At 38.9% G+C, this 24,096-nt stretch overlaps 1 protein-coding gene and 1 long non-coding RNA gene across 4 annotated transcripts in view; one reads left to right on the top strand and one right to left on the bottom strand.

The window, feature by feature from the left end:
- The first annotated feature begins 1,668 nt into the window (after positions 1–1,668).
- On the top strand, positions 1,669–9,117 carry ACOD1 (aconitate decarboxylase 1). 3 transcript variants are annotated; one of them, XM_066380754.1, is made up of 5 exons: positions 1,669–1,695; positions 3,805–3,966; positions 4,693–4,782; positions 6,046–6,251; positions 7,142–8,961. In XM_066380754.1, exons 1-5 carry the CDS (start codon positions 1,684–1,686, stop codon positions 8,118–8,120), a joined length of 1,449 nt encoding a protein of 482 aa, XP_066236851.1. In that variant the 5' UTR covers positions 1,669–1,683; the 3' UTR covers positions 8,121–8,961. The 3 variants fall into 3 exon arrangements, with proteins under 3 accessions (XP_066236851.1, XP_066236852.1, XP_066236853.1); XM_066380756.1 differs by lacking the exon at positions 1,669–1,695 and adding an exon at positions 2,026–2,112 and having other exon boundaries at positions 7,142–9,117; XM_066380755.1 differs by lacking the exon at positions 4,693–4,782.
- LOC136402846 (uncharacterized) overlaps positions 8,942–24,096 on the bottom strand; it is a 108,300-nt gene continuing 93,145 nt past the window's right edge. Inside the window, exon 2 of the long non-coding RNA XR_010751045.1 lies at positions 8,942–10,139. This is a non-coding gene — a long non-coding RNA (uncharacterized lncRNA). The remainder of the gene's footprint in view (positions 10,140–24,096) is intronic.

Here is a 24,096-nt window from a genome sequence, read left to right as displayed (position 1 = left end):
AAACCAGACAGAAGGTGACGAAAGACAATTTGACTTTGGGTGAGGGGTATGGAACATAATCAAATGTCAATAACCTGGAGATGTTTTCTCTAAACATATGTACCCCAATTTATCAATGTCACCCCATTAAAATTAATTTTAAAAAAATCAAAACACTTTAAAAAAAAAAGGCCTAAAGCCTGAGACCTGCATGCTGGCTGCCTGTAAGGCTTAGCCACTAAAAGAGCTGGGGAAAATGTGAGTTGGGTGAGGCAGGGTCTCAGAGAGTCAACAACTGGGGCAAGTCTTGTTTACCGGGTTAATACAGACTCAGGTTTGACACCAGTGCTGGGCCTGAAGTCACTCAACAAAAGTCTCAGATTACATGGAGGCCAGCTGCCACCCACCTGGGGCATAGGGACTTTTGTGGTGGGGCCAGATTTCAGGCAGTCATCAGGGTGGAACTAATAGAGGTCACAAGGCTAATGCAGATTCAGATTTGGTCATGTTGGGTGAGGGCTCAACACAGAAACAATGGTGGCCCTCTCTCCAGCGTTGTCCTCTGTATGTCTCTGGCACCCCCCCCCCCAACCCAAGCCACTGTCCCTCTGCCAGAGCCCAAGGTAAGTAGCTGTAAGCAAAACTCTTTGTGCTGACCCTTTAAGAGGATGCCTGAGTTTTCAGCAGCCTTCCATCTCACCTGTACTTTTCACTGCGAAACATGTGGCCTCCTCTTCCTGGCACTGGCATTTCAGGCTGGGGAGCCCAGCACAGGGCTGAGACTTCCTGCGTCTCTGGGGGAACCTTTCCAGTTGAGATAACCCTCTGGATTCTCTACCATCACACTTGAGTACAGGGCCAGCCCATTTCACGTCTCCACCCTTCCTACCAGTCTCGACATGGCTTCTTCTTTACAGGTTTTGTTAGAGGATTCTGTTAAGCTAGTCTCCAGAAGGTTATCCAGGTTGATTATTCTATAATTTAGTGATAACTTTTATGTGGTCATAGGAGGAGATGGGTGCAACATCTACCTCCTCCATCATCTTACCAGAACCTGATTGTTTCCAGTTTTTAACTGTATAAGCAAGGCTATAAATTTAATTTAATTAAATTAATTAATTTATTTATTTGCCAACCTTTTCATACATCCATGCTTATTTCCTTAGGATAAGTTTTTAGAAGTATAATACTTAAAGGAGTGAATATTTTTCTAATTTTAACATATTGTTCCTGAAAATCCCAACTTCAACTGCTCACTGCTTGAAAGACAATACTTGAGAAACAAGTGTTGGGTGGAAATGAAAAGTTGCTTTATTCAGGAAGTCAACAGCCTGGAAATGTGGTGGACTAATGTCCAAAGACCATCCCTAAAGTTCCGAACCAAGCAGGAGAGTTCTAATGGGAGGAAAGGCAGCAACTAGCAGAGCTATATGCTGGCCCACCCAAAGCCAGTGTGCAGTTAATCATTTTCCTGGTTACTCAAGACTTAATTACATCAGGGCTCCTATTCTTCTTTGTGGTCGTTACCTCCCTGGAGACTTATGGTTCCTCAAAATAAGCTTAGTTGGGAAGTGTTGAAATGGTAGAAATTTTAGGGTCAGACAAAGAAAAAATGTTGGAGAGGAGTGAAGGGTATAAAAGGCAATCACACAGAAAACTACTTACTCCTTGGATTCACTCCTGAGATAAGTCCCTCTTTAGACCATGAAGCTCAAGGTATTGTTACATTTTATGTACTTTATTTAAACTGGTTTTCTAGCTTACCTCCTCCTTTCTCCATTTCCTCGGTTGCCCTCTCCTTTTAAGGGCTACCTACTTCTTCTTCAAAAATGTCACTTCACTGTTTCTCATAGCTTCGGGGCTATCTAATCAACTGCATCCTGTTTTCTATCACTGTTTTACCACAATAGACATGATTCTGTTGTATAAAATTAGGAAGAAAATGAATCATTTTAAGTTCATTGAATTTTAACCTCCTAGGTTTTGTTATATGTCAATTTTGGCATTGCCAGATCGCATTTCTAATCATCTGTTTACTGTCCTTAGTCCCACAGAGAAGACAAGCTTTCTGCAGCAAGGACCATACCTTTTTGTTTGCTATTGTAGAGACCTTAGCACAGTGCCAGAGTCATAGTAAGAACTTATGAATATTCATTAAATGACTGCATGTTTTGCCTCATTTTATACATTATCACAGTATTTTACTAAAAAGAGACATAAATAGCAGGAGAAAGTCAAGACCAACATAGTATCTTAGAAATAGGTGGGCACAAGTCTACAGACAGTTAGGTAGCTGCATGTTTATTTACTCACATTTCCTTGTTTAGGGCCCAGGAAGAAGGCATTTGCTCTTGCAACATGGGTGTGGTTGTCAGGGGATCTCCATTGTTCCCCACACTTTTTATAAACACCTACTTTCATAAGTCACTAGCACAATGGGTCATGTGCATGATCGCCACGATCACCTTCCAGACTTCATGCTGGCACCGCACCAACATCTGCTCCTCAGGACTACACGTCTTCCCATCGGGCACCCCCAGGTCAGATCGAACCCTGAAGAGATGAACAACCCATCACTAAATGCCTCCTCCTGCGGGAACTGTGATGAGAGGTTGCGGGATGAGAGGTTGAAAAGAGGCAGTTTGCTTAGAACAAGGAATCCAACCAGTACTGGAAATTGTTCTACTTGGCAATCATCAAACCAGTTCTCTTTCATCCTTCCCTCTCTCTGTCTCTAAATATGTTTACCCAGATTTTTAGCAGGATGAATATCAAAGTTGCTGTTATTCATTCTTTTAATCAGAAACTTCTGTGCCAGCAACCTTTCTCTCCACCCAGCGACCTCCCTCCTGCTTTCTCCTACTCCAGATCATTCACCTCTCTAACAAAGCTTCAGAGACATAAAATGTGGCCAGACCATGAACTTTGAAAATAGCAGTGTTTTCCTGACTCGACAATCTGGAGACTGAAAATGTGGGCAGTCAGTAGTCAGGTTGAAGGGCTTTCAGCTGGTCACTGATTGCGTCTCTGTGTCTCAGTCTATGCACTGAACATTTTAATGCAAACATAGAATCCTGTGCTATTCTTCCAACGCTTCTAATGCTGGGGAGGGTCTAATTCAGGAGGTCTGGAGTGGGGACCAGAAATGTTCAGCTTCAGCAAGAACCCCAAGTGTTTCTGAAGTTCCTCTGACCACACTTCAAGAAACAGGGGCTTACTAACTAGCTGCACCAGTTTTGGCACTAGACCCACAGGGCTTTGTGTTCAGATCCCACCATTGAAAAACCCGTGTTAACTTAGTGATTTCACCTTTCTTGGTCTTGGTCTCTTCACTGGCAAAGTAAGACTTACAAGAAATATCTACCTAGAGACTTGTGGGTATTAAATGGATACTGTATTTTAAAAGGTTAGCACAATACCTGGCACGAACTTAAAATGGCAGTTGCCAGCAGTCTGAATGCACTCCTGCCCCACCCGGGTGTGCCCGCTTTGCTTTATGGACGAGATGTCCTTCCCAGCCTCCCTGCTGACTCTCTGGGTTCCCTCCACCAGCACCAGACCACAGGGCGCAGTCATCCTCTGCTCGCTGGTCTGTGTCCTCAACCTGACTGAGGAAAGAAGCTGCCTAGTGTGTATTTCCATGTGTTTTTTCCTTATGATGCTCAGTACAAATCATTTTTTTAAAAATTGAACTTCATTTGATCAACTGGGTTCTTTCTAGTAAACTCTTTACTTAAAAGTACCTCAGGTTCTCATATATAATATATAAAGGAAGTATGCAAACACAAAGTGAATGTCACTGTTCTAACACTCTTCTCTTTCCAGTCTGTCACAGAAAGTTTTGCCAGAGTGATTCATGGCTTGAAAGTGGGACACCTGACAGATAATGTCATCCAAAGGAGCAAGAGGATGATTCTGGATACTCTGGGAGTTGGGTTCCTGGGAACCAGCACAGAAGTGTTTCACAAAGCCAGTGAATACAGTAAAGTAAGAAGTCAATGTCTACTTTCGAGATGAAAGCAAATGTGCACATATGCCTGCTTCTGAGTGTACCCAGAGCCGTGTGTGGTTCCAGTGCTCTGCTCTTCATTTTAGAGATAGTACTTGCTGTATATAGCATTGTTGTACAGTTTTATGCTTTTCTATGCTCTGTTTTCTGAGATTCTATATTCATCCGTATCTCTTACTAAGTCATTATCTTAAGACCAGTCTAAACACTAGTAATATCTCATAGTTTATTACTATCATGACTGAAAGCACTTTTTATCTGAGTCTTAGAAGCAATAGCACCTACCCTAGATGATCTGTCATGCTAAGACTTTGGAAGTCTCTGGAGGAAAGGCTGGACCAGCATTCTGAGTGGAGAATGAGTGTGTACTGTGGAGATATAGCATTCACTTTCCAAAGAATGTGCTTGATATAAACAGTTCACCTTCCCCAGTATTTACCCTCCAGGAGTAAAATAAGAGTAAATTCTACTTCCTGGAGCACTTATGAATCATGGTCTGGACAACCTATAGCATCTCTCTCAGTCCATGGAGAAAGTTGTATATGGTCTACAAGGAAGAGAAAACTCTAATGACTAAGGCTTTGATCTACTGTAGCACAAAGGGTTCAAATAAGAACTAATGTAAAGCCTCCAAAGATGAAGAAAAAGTCTAGAAATGGGAACTTGGCATGTTATGCTCACTGATTGCTATTCTTTTGTTCCAGATCTACAGTTCCAATATATCCAGCACTGTTTGGGGTCGGCCCACCTTCAGGCTCCCACCGACATATGCTGCTTTTGTTAACGGCGTGGCTGTAAGGAGATTTCCGTAACTTTTCACCTGTTAGACAAGCATAGTAACTATAAGAGCCAGGAAATAACGCAGAAATCACCCAACTCCCTTATTTTACTGTTGACATTCATAGAGTGGAACTGGCCTGCCCTCTCTCCTATGTGGTTTTTATGTTTTAATAGAGAATGGATTCTTTCCAAATAAATTGTGAAGTGGAAGAACTAAGCTGGATTTAAATGAAATGCCCTCTAAGGTTTCTCAACCCTGAACTCTGATTGTAGATAGCAGATTACATAAAACCCAATATCCAGAATTGATTCCATTTCAAGTCTTTTTGTTGTGGCCAGTACCACTTTCTGTCCAGTAACCAGCCTTTTATTCATTTATTCATTCAAAAAATCTTTACTGAGAAAGTAATCATGGATTTATGGTGTCTATATTTTCTGAACCAAAAATCAGCATCTCTCGTTTGACAAACAAATTTTATGCTTTTTTTCTGTGTTTCAAAGGCAGTACAAAAGATATAATCTGAACATAGATGTGTTGGGATTTCTGAGATATATTTATGGTTTGGGGGAACAGTAGCTTGGAATATTGAAAGTCAAACTCACTGGTGCATCCAGGATTAAATGTCCAGTAAGCAGTGGAAAATGCACCAGCCACATCCAAAAAAACATTAAAATGTATTTTTACATGAACTTCTGGTTATTACTGTCTCATAGAAGGGAAAAGCAAATGGCTAGGGGAAACGGGAATAAAACCTCACAGCAGAAAATAATGTGTTTAAAATATTGCTTAGTATATAATTGCGGTTCATCAGTTCTTGCAACTTTTCTATAAGTTTAAAATTATAAGAGGCATAAAAATATATGGTCTGATATGGAATAAATGACATTGAAATTTTAGTGTGACTTGTTTGAAGGGTGGGGAGAAAAGGGGAGGAGGATGGGAGGAGCAGCCACCTAATTCCACAGCTGTTTATAAGAGGAACATAGATCTTTCCGGGGCTTTGGCAGAGAGTTCTGATTATCTGGGTAACATCCAAGGTCCTTGGGGCTCACTATCTACTCCCCAAATTACTGGCTGCTCCCAGCCCAGCCTGTCCAGTGCCCAGCGATGTGACCAAGAATCACAGTCACTTCAAAGGTTCTATTTTCAGAGAATCAGATCTAAACTCACTTCAAACAAGGTTATTACCAAACTAAACCCTTCCTTACTTGTCCAAAGCCATTACATTCAGGGAAGTATATTTTTGGTTTTGGTTGTTGTGTGTCTGTTTATATAGATTCACTCAATGGATTTTGATGACACGTGGCATCCTGCCACCCACCCTTCTGGAGCTGTCCTTCCTGTGCTCCTGGCTTTATCAGAAGCCCTACCTCCAAGTCCAATGTTTTCTGGCCTTGACCTACTGCTTGCTTTCAATGTTGGGATTGAAGTGCAAGGCCGATTAATGAATTTCTCCAAGGAAGCCAATGACATACCAAAAAGGTATGGAAAATATTTGCCCCAAAGAAAGATGGACATATTTCCTTTCATCTGTCAATCATTACCTCTGTAGAGTTTTCTGACCTAAAAGTTGGTTCAGGTGAAGATGTTGACATTAGTGCTAACAGATAAATCAGGTCACCAGTCACATATCAAACCATATAATCAAAGGTATGACTTCAGAAGGCCTAATGAAAAATCTATTTTGGGTTTAGAAAACCAACCAGGACCATGAAATAAATTAGGGTATCTCATCCTGGGGTAACTCTTGTCATTCTGGCATCTGAGGGTACTCTGAATATTCCTGATCCCGGCAAAGCAGAATCTACTATGATATTTATTATGGTTTCTCAGATTAATGAGAACATTCAGAATATCCTAAGCCTGACTGTTTGACCCATAGACCTAAAGTGGTTAACTGTTGACTGTATCATATGTTTCAATACAATATTTATTTTGCTATGTGGTCCAGCCTGTAAGAGAGGCATGAATTGGAATACTGAGTAAACTTTCACAGTTTCTACAAGGCCCTTAATTTTTATAGTTACTTACAAAGACATTCAGCAACAACTTTTGCTTTTCTCCAATAACTGTAAAAGTCTTGTTTATAAAGAATTACCATGTTTCAGGCACTGTTATAGGCATATGAATTCATTAAAAACTCACAAAACCCTGTGAGGTAGATACTAGTATTATCACTCTTTTATATGAGAGAAAACAGGTACAGAAAAGTTGAATAACTTTCCCAAGATCATGGAGCTAATAAGTGGAAGAATTGAGATTTAAACACAGGCAGCATGGCTCCATTATCTAAGCTCCTGATCACTACACATACTGCCTCCTGGTGGCTGAGGTATGTAAATCTCCAAATGTTTTGCTTTTTTGCTTTTCAGATTCCACCCCCCCTCAGTGGTGGGAACTTTGGGTAGTGCCGCTGCTGCATCCAAGATTTTAGGGCTCAGCACGACAAAGTGCCAAGAAGCGTTGGCTATTGCTGTTTCTCATGGCGGGGCACCCATGGCAAATGCTGCCACTCAGACCAAGCCTCTTCATATGGGCAATGCTGCCAGACATGGGATAGAAGCTGTTCTTCTGGCAATGCTGGATCTCCAAGGAAACAAGCAAGTCTTGGACATGCAGACAGGATTTGGGGCCTTCTATGCCAACTATTCCCCAGAAGTCCTTCCAAACCCAGATTCTTACACTTGGCTCCTGGACCAGCAGGATGTGGCTTTCAAGCGTTTCCCTGCACATTTAGCCACCCACTGGGTGGCAGACACAGCTGCTTCTGTGAGAAAGCACCTTCTGACAGACAGAGCCACACTTCCTATTGACCACATTGAGAAAATTGTGCTCAGAATTCCAGATGTCCAGTATGTTAACCGGCCTTTCCCAGACTCGGAATATGAAGCCCGTCACTCCTTCCAGTATGTGGCCTGTTCCATGCTGCTTGATGGTAGCATCACTGTCCCATCATTCTACAAACACCAGATCAACAGGCCAGAGGTGAGAGAGTTGCTTTGTAAGGTGGAGCTGGAGCACCCTCGGGACAACCTGCCAAGCTTCAACACACTATACTGTGAGATAAGTGTCACCCTCAAAGACGGAGCCACCTTCATGGAGCGCTCTGATACCTTCTACGGTCACTGGAGGGAGCCACTGAGCCAGGAAGACCTACAGGCCAAGTTCAGAGCCAATGTCTCCAGGATGCTGCCCTGTGATACAGTAGAAAGACTTATAGAGATAGTAGACAACCTGGAAGACCTAGAGGACTGTTCTATGTTAACCACACTTCTAAGAGAACCCTCTACACCAGGAATGGTTCAAAAATCTATCCAGCATTTAACAATCCCACAATACAATCTCTCCTGAGGTTTACCACAATCTAAATGATTTTATATTTGGCGAAATTCAATGATTTTGCTTTACAGATCAAAGGCCTGCTCTTGATCTGCCCAGAAATAAATGCAACATGGTGGAGCAGTGCAGGCACAGAATTGGATATATATGGAAGGAGTCTTGCCCTGTAAGTTGGCATGCCTGATCCAATTACCTATAGCAAGATAATATATATGCAAGAACAAAGAGAAATTGATTTTATAAGCATTCTTAAAGCTGAATTTCAAGTCAATTGCTTATAAAATCAATCATTTCAGAGAACTTTTATGAACTTCATGAACCTCAAGTGAGAGGCAAGGAGGTAGAGACAGACTTATGTGTGCACCCCGACTGGGATCCACCAGCAAGCTCCCTACCAGGCGATACTCTGCCTGTCTGGGCTGCTGCTCCTTGGCTCAACTATTTTAGCACCTGAGGTGAGGCCATGGAGCCATCCTCAGAGCCTGGGGCCAGTTTTGCTCAAAGCATTCAAGAAATGGGTACAGGAGGGGAAGGGGGAGGTGAAGGGGGAGAGGTGGAGAAGCAGATGGTCATTTCTCCTGTGTGCCCTGATGGGAGTCGAACCCGGTATTTCCACATGCCAGACTGATGCTGTATGTACTACTGATTCAACCAGCCAGGGCCTAGATTTCTGAGTTATTAGAATCTCTCCACAATAGAGGGGATGCTATTGGGTTTAAATACCAGGGCTTAGTGGGTTCAAATGCTGCCTCTGTAACTTACTAGATGTGATCCTGAGCATGTTAATGGTTAGCCTTCTGCCTTAGTTTCTCTATTTTTTAAAGCAGAAATAAAAAGCAATGTAAAAAACAAAGCCATTTGGCTCCAGAAGCCATGCTCTTAACCACTTCAATGTCATCTTTCATTACAAAAAAAAGTATTTGAGAAATGAATAATGAAGAGTCTGAAATATAATAGAGAATAACAACAAAAAAGTGTATATGTCTATAATTAAATAAATATTGACTATATCAAATAATAAAATGTCTTACGGGTTTAAAAATTATAACATTAGCATTATATTTAATATCTTCTAAATTCCCCGTGTTGTTCAAGAAAAGGGCAAAACTATTAGACTTTGATTTTTAAGTTTACAGATTGACATTTCTAGGGTGACCATTACAAAAAAGCAGTAGAATGTATCACTTCCAGGTTAATAGAATAAAAATTCATAGGAAGGCAAGAAGGAGGGGGTAAAGAAATACAGAAAAGGCAGAACAGATATAAAATTATAGGAAAAAATCCAAATATATGTATCATTACAAAAACAGTAAATGGACTAAATGCTATGAACTCATTTTAAAATATGTTTTATAGCTTTATTAACATTGACTTTACCTATTATTAATTCATCCATTTTAAATGTACAGTTCAATGAGTTCTAAAAAATTTATAGATTTGTGCAAACATCACCACAATCCAGTTTTGGAATACTTCTATCATAGCCAAAAAATTCTTCATGACTGCTTGCAATCAATCCCCATTCCCCTCTCCAGCCCTCTACAAGCAATGATCTGCTTTCTATCTCAATAGTTTTGTCTTTTCCAAACTTTTTCTAAGATAAATGATATCATACAACATGCAATCTCCTGTGTCTTTCACTTAGCATGTTTTAAGATGTTCCCATATATGTATCAGAGCACTTTAGTCTCTTTCATTGTTGAGTAGCTCTCTATTGTATGGATAAACTACATTTGTTCACCCATTCATTAGTTAATGAACAGTTTAATTGTATCCAGTTTGGAGCTACTATGAATAATGCTTCTATGAACAATCTCATACACGTCTTTCTGTGGGCATCTCTTTCCATTTCTCTTGGGTAAATACCTAGGAGTGGGAATGCTGGGTCATCTGATATGTACATGTTCAACTTTCTTTAAAAACTGTTTTCTGGCCCTGGCCAGTTGGCTCAGTGGATAAAGTCTGGTGTGAGGATGTTCAAGGTTTGATCCCCAGTCAGCACACAAGAGAAGTGACCATCTGCTTCTCTTCCTTCCTTCTCCCCCTTCTCTCTCTCTTCCCCTCTTGTAGCCAGTGGCTCATTTGATTCAAGCATCTACTCCAGGCAGGGGTTGCCAGGTGGATCCCAGTCAGGTGCATGTGGGAGTCTGTCTCTCTATCTCCCCTTCTCTCACTTAAAAAAAGAATTGTTTTCCAGGGTAGCTCAGTCATGTTACATTTGCACCAGCAATGTTTAAGAGTTTCAGCTTCTCCATATCCTCACCAACCCTTAGAATTGTCAGCTTTTTAAATTTTAACAGGTCTAGTGAGGGTATAATAGTATCTCATGGTGATTTTAATTTTGCATTTCCTTTATGATTAATTCTTGCTCATTTTTGTCAATTGCTTTAATTAGCTTGTCTTATTGAGTTGTAAGAGTTATTTATACATTCCAGCTATAAGTTCTTTATCTATATGCTTTGCAAATATTTTCTCCCAGTTTGTGACTGGTCTTTTCATGTTTCTAAAGGTCTCTTTTGAAGAGAAAAGGTTTTAAATTTTGATCAAGTCCATTTTACCTTTTTTTGTATTTTAATTATGGTTTCTGCTTTTGGTATAATCAGAGATTTTTTTTAAAATCGTGTTATATACTTTATTCAAGATATAAGGACACAGAAAAGTTGAAAGTAAAAAGATAGGGGAAATATGGATGAAGAATTAACAAAAGAAAGCTAGAATAAATAAATGTTAATATTAGACCAAAAAGAATTCAAGCAAACAGAATTACTAGAAATAATAATAATAAATTTAAATCACTAAGTAAATAAAATAATCTTAAATCTACATGCATCCAAATAATATTGAACAGTAAGAAGAAATTGATAACTCCATTCTCATACTGAGAAAATTTTAACACTTCTGTCTTAGCAATTGATATTACAAAGAAATAAAAAATAAATAAATAGAGTAATGATTTAAATACAACCAACTGTTTTATTTGGTGGACACAGAGAATTCTTCACCCAACATAATTTTTTGAAAAATCTCACAAACGATTTATAAAAATGGACCATCTACTGAGCATAAAGCATGTCCAGTAATTTTTCAAAGACTGGATTATACAGATCATTTTCTCTAATCGCAATGCAAATAAGATTAAAAAATCAATATAAAAAAGATGATTAGAAAAACTTGAAATATTTGGAAATAAACATTCTTCTAAATAAGTCTTGGATCACAGATAAAATTACAATCAAAATTATAAAACATTTAGAAGCAACCAACAAGAAAAATACCACATAACAAAATTTGCAGGATGTTGCAAAAGTGGTACTTTGAACTGCGTAGAATTTTCTACTGCTGGCTCGTGTATAACTTGGATTATGCTATGCCATAGGATGCATCATGTTAATTCTGATGAATTGGTTTGAACAAGCTGATTAAAGAGAAGGAAGAAGAGCTGGTTTCTATTGTGGCCTTGAGATAAAATTTACTTATTATCCTGTCCTAACACATTTCAAGTTTAATAATACCCTCAAATAAGCCCTGTTGAAACAAGACAACAGACCCAAAGTGCAGTCACTTTTTTTTTAATTGAATTTATTGTGGTGACACTGGTTAGCAAAAACTATACAAGTTTCAGGCACACAGTTCTACAACACATCTTCTGTATACGAGATGGTATGTTATCACCAAACCAAGACTTAGACTTAATTACCGTTTCACTTCGCCCAGAAACGAAATCTTAAGCTAGTCCGTCAGGAATCTCCTGATCAGCATTAGTTAGGTCATCTGTCCAATAGACCCCTAGCCATCCCTGAAAGGAAAGTCATTTTGCAATAACCAACCTGCTATTTTGCCGAGTATAACTTCCTGTTCCTACAAGTCCGTCTACAAGTTCTTTACTTTGTAAGCTCTTTGAAGCTCCTTTCTATCTGCTGGATTGAATGTTGCCCAACTTGAATCAATTTTTTCTCAAACTCTTAAAAAATTTAACATGCCTCAGTTTATATTTTAACACCCCCAACAACTTATCAGACCACCTCTCCTCAGGGGGTAACAGTCTCAAGGTGACCTTCATATTGGTGTATGCCCACTAAGTTAACTGAAGGCAGGAGAAAATACGAGGAAGTATGGATCTGTAGGGAGAGCTTAAGCACTCTCTTCTCTGGTAGCCCTGCACACTATCCACCACCACAGTACCACATACAAAAAAAAGCAAACAAACAAACAACAAAACCAGAGAGGACAGCGAGAGACTGGCTCCACACGGTCCTTCCTAGATGATTCCCTTCTACGAGGGTCAACAGCAAGGGCATTTCTGAGCACAGTGGTAGTGAACACCTTTTGTTGAAATGGGAGAGTTAAAGCGTAGTCTGTTGTCTCTTACTTCCAAGAGCTTGAAGAATGGAGTCCTCCCCATAGGTCCGGCCAGACCACCAGGGATAACTGCACCAGCCTCCCCCCACCCCAGAGACTGGTACAAAGGCTCAGCTCACAGAGACGTTCATTACAGCTTCCTCACTGTATTTCTGCATCGTCAGCACATGTCCCAGGCCCTGAGTCAAACTGACTCAGTCACTAGACACTCCTTCGCCAGCTCTAAGAAACTCTACTTATGTATCTTGTATATGTTTGGGGATCCCCAAGACCATGCACACATTCAAGTACTCACCAAAAGAACTCATGGGACTCAGCATGTCATTGTACTCACGGCTAAGGTTCATTATAGTAAAGGGTGCATGTCAAGGTGACAATGAACTATCCAGAGACCAGATCCTCCCAGGGGCCGAGGAGAGGCAACAGCCCCAGTTCACAGACCAAAGGACTGGAAGCCCCATCCCCAGCCTTCCTCAGATATTTATTAGCCAGTACAAATAACTCAAGGAAACAGACAAGAAGTGTTCAGGTGGGTGAAGTAAAGGACAAGGAACATGCTGACTTCTAATAGCCTAAACATTTCTCTTTTGCTGAATCTTATCCCGCTGTTTTGCTATTTGCAGCAAGGGGTCAGAGAGGCCCTGGACTCTCCTCCACGCAGGGCCTTTGCCCTGAGACACCTCTCTCCTCTAATCATTTACCCCAACTCTGCAAGTCTTCACAGCGTATTCCTACATATCCCCCTTTTTTGTTTAGTAAAGATGAACAGGGAGTAAGATGTTTAGGTGGTTGTAGTGGAAGGTGAAGGGCAAGCATAGAGAGAAACGGGTTTTTAGGGTTACAGGTGTGTCTGTATTTTGCAGAAGTTCTTTAGCATGCCTGGTCAGATGTTTTAAAGTGTCCCAGGTGGTGTCAGGCGCTCCCTGAGTGCTTGGGAGTAAGTTAGGTCTCCTCCTCTTTTTTGGGTTCATTTTTGGAGGTGGATTCGCTATCAGCTTCTGGATCTCTAGAACCGAGTTGCTTTCTAGGGGCTGATGCCAACTCATGATAAGGCTTCAGGTTCCTCACCAATATTCAAAGAGGACCTGTTGTTGACAAAATTCAACATGCCCTCACCCCAGGTTATCGGTTTGATTGGATTCTGCCATTCAAGAACTGCTAATACATCCCGGTACAGCATGAGAGGCTTAGGACATTGCTTGGCTGGTATAAAGTGCCTCTCAGCTGCAGTAAGTCCAGATGAGGAAATGCTCAAAAAATTAAGAGTAAAAAAGAACCTTACACAATTGTTCCTGTGGGGTGAGTCTTTCCTCCTGATTCCTCCTTTTTTTGTTTGTGTAGTTGGGGCTTAATAAGGCTATTGGCTCCTTCTGTAATACTTGTAATTTTGGGTGAATTTCTCAAGCTGCTGAGGCTCCTAAAAATGTCCTAATGTTCCTTTTAATTTTCCTTTTGGACAATCCTTTTTCTAAAGTCCTTCCTTCTTCTCCTTATATCACTTTTGTCTACTTTCTCAGTTCCTACTTTTTTGTTTCTGCACAAACCTTCTACAACCTGCACAAACCTGCAACTTACACAAACCTTCTTTAACATTCAGAAATAACCAGCTTTCAGAAGAATTTACTTTTTCCTTTTCCTTTCAAAAGTACCTCCATACCTTATACATTTTATCATTAAAATAAAACTTCTTTCTAATTAATCAGAATTCTTAACTTCCAAAAATCTTAACTTTCAGTGACAACTAAGTCAGTTATTAGCAATTTTAGGTGGATACTTTTATGAACATATTTCATGACCTTTAGAAACAGTTTCTTCATTGGCAAACAAACTCATATTTTAGAAGACATAATAGAAATAACAGGAAACTTTTGTGAACCTAAGGAAAACAAACATATTTTTTGTTAAAAACTTTAAAAGACAATTGAATTATTTAAATGACTTGGTTTCTCTTTTTTTTTCTTTCCAAAGTTACCCTCAGTTTTTTTTGTTTTTTTTTTAAAGAGCCAAATTAAGATTATCCTACTTATAGTATTAAGTCTAGGTTTAACTTGGCCTGGTAATTTGTATAAACACAATAAGAATAGTAATCAATCATTTTGACATTTTATAATGTTTTGCCAGAAACTTATAAAGGAATTTTTAGATTGAATTTTAATTAGCCTCTCAGAGCACACACAAAAGCCAAGCTACACAGCTGTAACCTTTCTGAAAATGTCCTTCCTTCCCACAGTTGTAACAGGTTTGTGGCCTTGGTCACAGACTCTCTCCCTTTCCTACTCTCAGGTCCCTCCTGAAGGCCTTGTCCTAAGGACACTTCCCAGAACCTTCCCGGTGTGGGGGGAGTTGCTTGAGGGAAGGGGAGGGTTGAGTGAGGGGAATTTGAGATTTTAAAGGGGCTCTGAATTTAAAGGAGACATGAACCCAAACCTAACATTCCAGCCTTTTGTTGTTTAAGGAAAAGGGCTGAAGGTCTCTCCTGTAGCTACTTCCTGCTGGTCAGGATCGGGGAAATATCGGGGAAGGGCTGGTCTGAGGTTCCGGGTAGGTGGTGAGAACAGTTTTTACAAGCCCTTTTCAATCCCAAGGGGTCATTTTATATCCCGTCCTGATGGCTTCAACCATCCCCTTGGTAAAAGTGCTTTCCCAATCTTCTGAGTGTCCCTCCTCTGGATACCATGGCATTGTTGTTAGATTACTACCAATGAGGAGCCACTGAGCCACTTCACCCGCAGGTGGTGTAAGGTACCAAAAACTACAGAATTAATATTAATATTTTAAGAGGCTTGGAGAACATTTTAATAATTTGGGTTAAGGTGTGCAGAGAAATTGCGAGAACAGTCTCTGTACTGTGTGATATGCATAGTCAGGATGGCCCTTGGCATTGTATTGTAAATGCAAAGGGGAGGAAAACATGGATCCCCAGACATTCCACCACACCTGTGGGAAAAGGAGTGAATGGCTAGCCAGGTGCAGGGAGAGAAGAGCCAAAATAAACCTTTTCTTATAACTATGAGCCATTTGCGGGCATTTGTCCCCATGGAAACTACCTCTTCTATGTAAATGCGTGTAGTTAACACGTGTGACTCTGGACAGAGAGATAGCAGATGAACGCTAGATAATACGGGAATGCCTTTTAATATGTAAAAAGATATCTTTCCACCATTGTGTTGACTTGTAAATTTTGTTTTCTCCAAAAGGATGTATGGCTAGCAAATTGAGCATGGTTCTATCATATTAAAGGGCATATAACTATAACCAATAGTGGTAAGGGTCTCCTAATTACAATTTTTGCTTCTGTACTTCCCACTTACAAAACTATAAAAATGAGGTAAAACAAAGGGCTGGCACCCTCTCCTTCAGATTTCTGTTGGAGCTGCTGCCGCTTGGCCAAGCTAGACAATAAAGCTTTGGTGTATAATAGACGGACTTTGTTCGTGTCTTCAATGTTTCAGGTCCCTCCGCATTAGGCTTAACAGCAAGAGGGCAGTTAAATTAAGATCCGATACCTTGCAGCTCTGAGGAGTCCCCATGGTTGTAACTTGAGACTCCACTACTCAGGACTTTTCCCCATGATGAAGGAAAAAAGAGGGAGACATGAAGGAAAAGGAAAATCCCCTGGCCGAATCCCTAAAATTGACCTCACCACAAGCATTCAAGGGCTATTCGCATGCTGTTTGTATCCCTTACCAATAAGGTGACCAACTTTTTTACAATGAAAAAGACAAATATAAATTGAAGAAAACCATATCGTAAATAAAAGAAACATTTTATTCATTGCAACAATAATACACTATAATATGATAAATGCATAATAAAAACATTTGTAATATTTTATATTGTAATTATGCTTACATGGCTATTAATTTTTAATAATTGTAAGAAAAAAGTACTCATTTAGATACAAATACGTCACATCGCATGCAATGGATCGACTCTGCATTGATGGATTGAATACGGACATTTACAGATTAGTCTTCCAATATCAAAAAGGAGGACATGTAGGAGGACACTTCTCGAGGAAGTACGGAACTTTTAAAAGATGGACTGTCCTGCCTAAAGGAGGACGATTGGTCACCTTACTTACCAAACAGGATGAGAAGAGAGGACGTCCTCTTCCTCGGCCAGGCTTTGGGAGGTTGTTTCTTCTGGTTCCTCACATGGGGGACCACTTGGTACCGCGACAACTTGGTACAATAAACAACTTTGAAGTAGTGAACCTTGCACTTGGTCCCCAATTCTCACACAGGGCACCACTTGTCGCAGTGACAGTGAACTGCCTGAAGACCAGATGCTCCGAGGGGCTGAGGGGAGGCAACAGCCGCGGCACAAAGGACTGAAGTCTTGGCCCCCACCTTCCTCAGGTATCCATTAGTCAGTACAAATGACTCAAGGAAACAGAACAAGTTTTCAGGGGGTTGAAGCAAAGAACAAGGAACATGCTGACTTCTGAATCTCACTTCCGAGAGCCAAAACAATTCTGTGTTGCTGAATCTTACCCTGCTGTCTTGCTGTTTCCAGCATGGGGTCAGAGAGGCCCTGCACTCTCATCTGCTCAGGACTTTTGCCCTAAGACGCCTCTCTACCTCTAATTGTTTACCCTAACTCTGCGAGTTTTCACAGTGTATTCCTACAGATGCAAGACAGAATCGACAAGATAAAAAGATACAGACAGAGTCTGGAGAATCCATGCATGGGCTGTCGATGCCCAGTCCCTCCAAGAGGAGACACATGAATGTGCCCTTTCTCCAGCAGTGAAAATTCAACACAGTGTGTATAGTCATCCCTCAGATACCAAATTCCAAGGTTGCTCAGTCCCTCATATAAAATGGCATATGCCTAATCAGGCAGTGGCGCAGTGGATAGAGCATCAGACTGAGATGCCGAGGACACAGGTTCGAGACCTCGAGGTAGCCAGCCTAAGCATGGGCTCATCTGGTTTGAGCAAAGCTCACCAACTTGGACCCAAGGTAGCTGGCTCGAGCAAGGGGTTACTCGTTCTGCTATAGCCCCACGGTCAAGGCACATATGAGAAAGCAATCAGTGAACAACTAAAGTGCCACAATGAAAAACTGATGATTGAGCTGATGTCAGAGAAATGGCACAGTAAGGAGCAATACCAATAAATCTGCCCCAAAATTCAACAAAATCTTCAACCAGAGACAGAAAAATCTATCCTTGGAGCCTCCAGAAGTTCCACACTAAACGCGAAGGCAGAGGCAGCAGCAACGCCATAGCTGGATCATCAGGCTACTAATTCAGGAAGGAAAGACTAGGAGAGAGGCTCCAGGAATACAGAATCTCTCATTGGTTGAGCCTGCAAATGCTAATGAGCCTCAACTGCCAACGAGACTGAAGCCTTATATGACATCTCCATAGAGACTTATCAACTGCAAACCTCTACCTAAGCGTGCCACAGGGGCAGAACCCGGGGTACAGAGTCACCGAACAGGATGAGGGAGAGGAAAGAAAAAACAAGAAGATAACCTCTCAAAATCAAGAATTATCCACAGACTTTATAACCTATTTTATTTTCATATATTTGTTAATTTGTTTCTCTTATCTTCTTGTCTTGATTTTTTTTCTTCCTCTTCCAATTTGGTCGTTTAATTCTCTGCCAGTCTTACGCTATCCTCTCCTTGAACTACACTACCCATAAGTGTTACATCTCCCATTATCTTTTCCTTCTTCTTCCTTTCTCTCTATGAGGATTGCACTCCAAAACCCTTAATTCTCTCTCTCTCTTTCCTTTTATTCTATTTTCTTCTTTTTTGTTTTCCTCTTTCTTTTTTTTTCTCCCTCTATATTAGTTTCTTCTTTTCTCCTTTACTTTTCCTCCCCTTCAATCCTCAATCACAAACAAATTACTGTATCTGGGACTCAAATTTTTCTTTGTGGCGCTTTGGGGTTTTTTTACTTCATTTTTTTAACTCACTAGCAGTGCTCCCAACCCTGGCTCTCTATTTTATCTAGCTCTTGCTCCACTAAATACAATAGTAATTTTTTAATTTTTCCCCTTTTTCCTATTTCCGTCTTATTCCTCTCATCATATCTCTGAGTCAACCTTCACCTAAAAGCCACTCATTTTATTCTTGCCCCAAATTTTTTCTTTTTTGCATTTTGTGGGTCCATACTCCCTTTTTTGCCCCTTTATCACTTCTCCCCAACTCAGGCCCTCCATTATAGGTAGCTTTTGTTCTATTTAGCACAATATAATTCACAGTTCACCACAAGATTTTCTTAAGAAGGAGGGGAGAGGAGAGCAGAGGGAAAAAAAGGGGGGGAAGGGAACAATAATTTTTTTTATTTATTCTTTTTTATTTTTATTTTTAACTTATTATTCTTTATTAATTCTCATTAATACTATCAACAAAACCATCCTCAGATGCCATTAAAGAAAAGGAAACTGAATATCATGGATACAAAAGACAGAGAGGTAGCACAGATAGATGAGGTATACTCTATGGAGAAAAAATGTAATATATTAAAAACCTTGGAGCTAAATGACAGAGAATTTAAAATAGAAATCCTAAAAATACTCAGAATTATATAAGAAAACACAGAAAGGCAATTTAGGGAGCTCAGAAAATAACTCAATGAACACAAAGAATATATTACCAAGGAAATTGAAACTGTAAAAACAAATCAAACAGAGAAGAAAAACTCAATTCATGAACTGAAAAACGAGGTAACAAGCTTAGCTAATAGAACAGGCCAGATAGAAGGTAGGATTAGTGACATAGAAGACAAGCAACTTCAGGCACAACAGAGAGAAGAAGAGAGAGACTCAAAAATTTTAAAAAATGAGAAAGCCATACAGGAATTGTCTGACTCCATCAAAAAGAATAACATAAGAATAATATGTATATCAGAGGGAGAAGAGAGAGAAAATGGAATGGAGAACATATTAAAACAAATAATAGATGAGAACTTCCCAAGCCTGTGGAAAGAACTAAAGCCTTAAATTCAAGAAGCAAACAGAACTCCCAGTTTTCTTAACCCCAAAAAACCTAATCCAAGGCATATCATAATGAAATTGGCACAAACCAACGACAAAGAAAAAATTCTCAAGGCAGCCAGGGAAAAGAAGAATACAACATTTAAAAAAAGGCCCATTAGATTATCATTAGATTTCTCAATAGAAACTCTACAAGCGAGAAGAGAGTGGACTCCAATATTTAAAGTCCTGAAAGAGAGGAACTTTCAGCCACGAATACAATACCCATCAAAGCTAACCTGCAAATATGAAGGAGAAATAAAAACATTCACAGATACAGAAAAGATGAGGGAATTTATCATCAGAAAACCCCTACTCCAGGAATTACTAAAGGGGGTTTTCCAAACAGATAAAAAGAACAAAAAAAAAGCAAAGCCACAAGTAAAAGCTCCACTAAGAACACTGTAAAACCAAATTTAAACTGTGAAAACAACAAAACAAAAAAAGGGGAGAGGACTGAAATTAACAGTAGCAAAGGACAATGGAGTGAAAAAGTACTCACAAGAGAGTGCACTACAATGAACAGGGTAGGAACCCTTTTCATTATTTAATGGTAACCACCATTAAAAAAACCACCACAGAAGCACATGATTTAAAAAAGATGGCAACAGAGGAAAGATGTATGGAATACAACCAAACAAAAACAAATGATAGAAAAACAAAAGAGAAGACTCAAACAAGACATAAAAATAACAGAAAGCAATGTATAAAGTGGCAATAGGGAACTCACAAGAGTCAGTGATTACACTAAATGTAAACGGATTAAACTCACCAATAAAAAGGCACATAGTAGCAGAATGGATAAAAAAGAAAATCCAACTGTATGCTATCTACAAGAAACTCATCTAAGCAACAAGGATAAAAACAAATTCAAAGTGAAAGGCTAGAAAACAATACTCCAAGCAAATAACATAAAAAAAAAGCAGGCGTGGCAATACTCATATCTGATAATGCTGACTACAAGACGCAAAAGTACTCAGAGACAAAAATGGTGATTTCATAATGATTAAAAGGACGCTGAATCAAAAAGACATAACAATTCTTAATATATATGCACCAAACCAAGGAGCACCAAAATATATAAGACAGCTACTTATTGACCTTAAAACAAAAACTGACAAAAATACAATCATACTTGGAGACCTCAATACACGGCTGACGGCTCTAGATCGGTTATCCAAACAGAGTATCAATAAAGATATATTGGCCATAAACAAAACACTAGAGCACCTGGTTATGATAGACATCTACAGGACATTTCATCCCAAAGTGACAGAGTATACATTTTTCTCCAGTGTACATGGATCATTCTCAAGAATTGACCATATGTTGGGCCACAAAAAGAACATCAGCAAATTCAGAAAAATCAAAGTTGTACCAGCATATTTTCTGATCATAAAGCCTTGAAACTAGAATTCAACTGCAAAAAAGAGGAAAAAAATCCCACAAAAATGTGGAAACTAAACAACATACTTTTAAAAAATGAATGGGTCAAAGAAGAAATAAATGCAGAGATCGAAAGATATATACAGACAAATGAAATGACAATACGACATATCAGACTCTATGGGATGCAGCAAAAGCAGTGATAAGAGGGAAGTTCATATCACTTCAGGCATATATGAACAAACAAGAGAGAGCCCAAGTGAACCACTTAACTTCACACCTTAAGGCAGTGATTTTCAACCGTTGTTTCTCACGCACTCATAAACTACTTACTAAGGAAAAAGGGGCCCTGACCTCTTCTTCTTTAGTAACTAATTTATTTGTGCCATGAGATGAAAATGGTTGTATTTAGTCAGGGGCACTGACCTTAGTAATTAGTGTGTGTTTGTGCCATGAAAAAAAAATGTTGAAAGTCACTTACTTAAGGAATTGAAAAAAGAATTACAAAGACAAGCCAAAACCAGCTGAAGAAAGGAGATAATAAAAATCAGAGCAGAAATAAATGAAATAGAGAACAGAAAAACTATAGAAAAAATTAATAGAACAAGAAGCTGGTTCTTTGAAAAGATCAACAAAATTGACAAACCCTTGGCAAGACTTACCAAGGAAAAAAGAGAAAGAACTCATATAAACAAAATCCAAAATGAAAGAGGAGAAATCACCATGGACATCATAGATATACAAAGAATTATTGTAGAATACTATGAAAAACTTTATGCCACTAAATTCAACAATCTAGAAGAAATGGATAAATTCCTAGAACAATATAACCTTCCTAGACTGAGTCATGAAGAATCAGAAAGCCTAAACAGGCCAATTTGTAGGGAAGAAATAGAAAAAACTATTATAAACCTCCCCAAAAATAAAAATCCAGGCCCAGACGTTTATACTAGTGAATTCTATCAAACATTTAAAGAAGACTTAGTTCCTATTCTACTGAAAGTCTTCCAAAAAATTGAAGAAGAAGCAATACTTCCAAACATATTTTATGAGCCAACATAACCCTCATACCGAAACCGGGCAAAGACAGCACAAAAAAAGAAAACTACAGACCAATATCTCTAATGAATAAAGATGCTAAAATACTAAACAAAATACTAGCAAATCGAATGCAACAACATATTAAAAAAATAATACATTACGATCAAGTGGGATTTATCCCAGAATCTCAAGGATGGTTCAACATATGTAAAACGGTTAACGTAATACACCATATCAACAAAATAAAGAAGAAAATCCACATAATCTTATCAATAGACACAGAAAAGGCTTTCGATAAAATACAACAAAATTTTGTTTAAGACTCTCAACAAAATGGGTATAGAAGGAAAATATCTCAACATGATAAAGGCCATATATGATAAACCATCAGCTAACATCATATTAAATGGCACTAAACTGAAGGCTTTCCCCCTTAAATCAGGAACAAGACAGGGTTGTCCACTCTCTCCACTCTTATTTAATGTGGTACTAGAGGTTCTAGCCAGAGCAATCAGACAAGACAAAGAAATAAAAGGCATCCATATTGGAAAAGAAGAAGTAAAGATACCACTTTTTGCAGATGATATGATCCTATACATCGAAAACCCCAAAGAATCCACAAAAAGACTACTAGAAACAATAAGCCAATACAGTAAGGTCGCAGGATAAAAAATTAACATACAGAAGTCAATAGCCTTTCTATATGCCAACAATGAAACATTTGAGAACGATCTCAAAAGAATAATCCCCTTCACGATTGCAACAAAAAAAATAAAATACTTAGGAATAAACATAACAAAGAATGTAAAGGACTTATATAATGAAAACTATAAACCATTGTTAAGGGAAATTGAAAAAAATATAATGAGATGGAAGAATATTCCTTGTTCTTGGTTAGGAAGAATAAATATAATCAAGATGGCCATATTACCCAAAGCAATATACAAATTTAATGCAATTCTCATCAAAATTCCAATGACATTTTTTAAAGAAATGGAGCAAAAAATCATCAGATTTATATGGAACTATAAGAAACCCCGAATAGCCAAAGCAATCCTAAATAAAAAGAATGAAGCTGGGGGCATTACAATACCTGACTTCCAACTATATTATAGGGCCATGATAATCAAAACAGCATGGTATTCACAGAAAAATAGACACTCAAACCAATGGAACAGAATAGAAACCCAGAAATAAAACCACATATATATAGTCAAATAATTTTTGATCAAGGGGCCAACAACACACAATGGAGAAAAGAAAGCCTCTTCAATAAATGGTGCTGGGAAAACTGGAAAGCCACATGCAAAAGAATGAAACTCGACTACAGTTTGTTCCCCTGTACTAAAATTAACTCAAAATGGATCAAATATCTAAACATAAGACCTGAAACAATTAAGTATATAGAAGAAGACATAGGTACTCAACTCATGGACCTTGGTTTTAAAGAGCATTTTATGAATTTGACTCCAAAGGAAAGAGAAGTGAAGGCAAAAATTAATGAATGGGACTACATCAGACTAAGAAGTTTTTGCTCAGCAAGAGAAACTGATAACAAAATAAACAGACAGCCAACTAAATGGGCAATGATATTTTCAAACAACAGCTCAGATAAGGGACTAATATCCAAAATATACAAAGAAATCATAAAACTCAACAGCAAACAAACAAACAATCCAATAAAAAAATGGGAAGAGGACATGAACAGACATTTCTCCCAGGAAGAAATACAAATGGCCAACAGATATATGAAAAGATGCTCATCTTTAGTTATTAGAGAAATGCAAATCAAAACTACAATGAGATACCACCTCACACCTGTTAGATTAGCTATTATTAACAAAACAGGTAATAGTAAATGTTGGAGAGGCTGTGGAGAAAAAGGAACCCTTATACACTGTTGGTGGGAATATAAAGTAGTACAACCATTATGGAAGAAAGTATGGTGGTTCCTCAAAAAACTGAAAATAGAACTACCTTATGACCCAGCAATCCCTCTACTGGGTATATACCCCAAAAACTCAGAAACATTGATATGTAAAGACACATGCAGCCCCATGTTCATTGCAGCATTGTTCACAGTGGCCAGGACATAGAAACAACCAAAAAGCCCATCGATAGATGACTGGATAAAGAAGATGTGGCACATATACATTATAGAATACTACTCAGCCATAAGAAATGATGACATCGGATCATTTACTGCAA

This window comes from Saccopteryx leptura, chromosome 4 (genome assembly GCF_036850995.1).
Source record: "Saccopteryx leptura isolate mSacLep1 chromosome 4, mSacLep1_pri_phased_curated, whole genome shotgun sequence".
Taxonomy (NCBI): Eukaryota; Metazoa; Chordata; class Mammalia; order Chiroptera; family Emballonuridae; genus Saccopteryx; species Saccopteryx leptura.
This window is presented reverse-complemented; position numbering and strand designations above follow the sequence as displayed.

Coding starts and splice junctions, on each gene's coding strand:
- ACOD1 (XM_066380754.1), top strand. Junction 3,967..4,692: donor AAGCCAGTGAATACAGTAAA/GTAAGAAGTCAA, acceptor CTTTTGTTCCAG/ATCTACAGTTCCAATATATC. Junction 6,252..7,141: donor GCCAATGACATACCAAAAAG/GTATGGAAAATA, acceptor TTTGCTTTTCAG/ATTCCACCCCCCCTCAGTGG.